At 45.6% G+C, this 307-nt stretch overlaps 1 protein-coding gene across 1 annotated transcript in view; it reads left to right on the top strand.

Annotated features, from left to right (window-relative positions):
• The window catches only part of LOC135810017 (heat shock factor 2-binding protein-like), an 11,611-nt gene continuing 11,304 nt past the window's right edge, over positions 1-307 (top strand). The window contains exon 1 of the mRNA XM_065323481.1: positions 1-307. This exon is cut by the window's right edge and continues 64 nt beyond it. Coding sequence (XP_065179553.1) covers positions 255-307 — 53 coding nt within the window. The 5' untranslated portion in view covers positions 1-254.

A 307-nucleotide genomic window follows, 5' to 3' on the forward strand; every position in this document is an offset into this window, starting at 1 on the left:
CCTGGAATGCCTGGCCCAAACTACAATCAAAGCTCAAGATCAAGAAGATCGCATTGAAGAACGAACATAACCATTCCTATTTTGTGCAACACTGAACAGGTGTTCCTCCCACCACAAGTCCCACTCCAGGCCGGTTTCTCCAGGACCCTGCTACTAGTGGATATTATTCCTGGTTTCTGGCAGCCAACAGTTGTATCTATCTGCTGTAGTACTGGATCGTGTCTTTGTGTTGGCGTGTCTTATTTACAACGAAAATGGACGACGCCGAGTTTACTTATACTTGTGAGCAATCCAATGACCTATCTTC

Source organism: Sycon ciliatum, chromosome 2 (genome assembly GCF_964019385.1).
Source record: "Sycon ciliatum chromosome 2, ocSycCili1.1, whole genome shotgun sequence".
Lineage (NCBI taxonomy): Eukaryota > Metazoa > Porifera > Calcarea > Leucosolenida > Sycettidae > Sycon > Sycon ciliatum.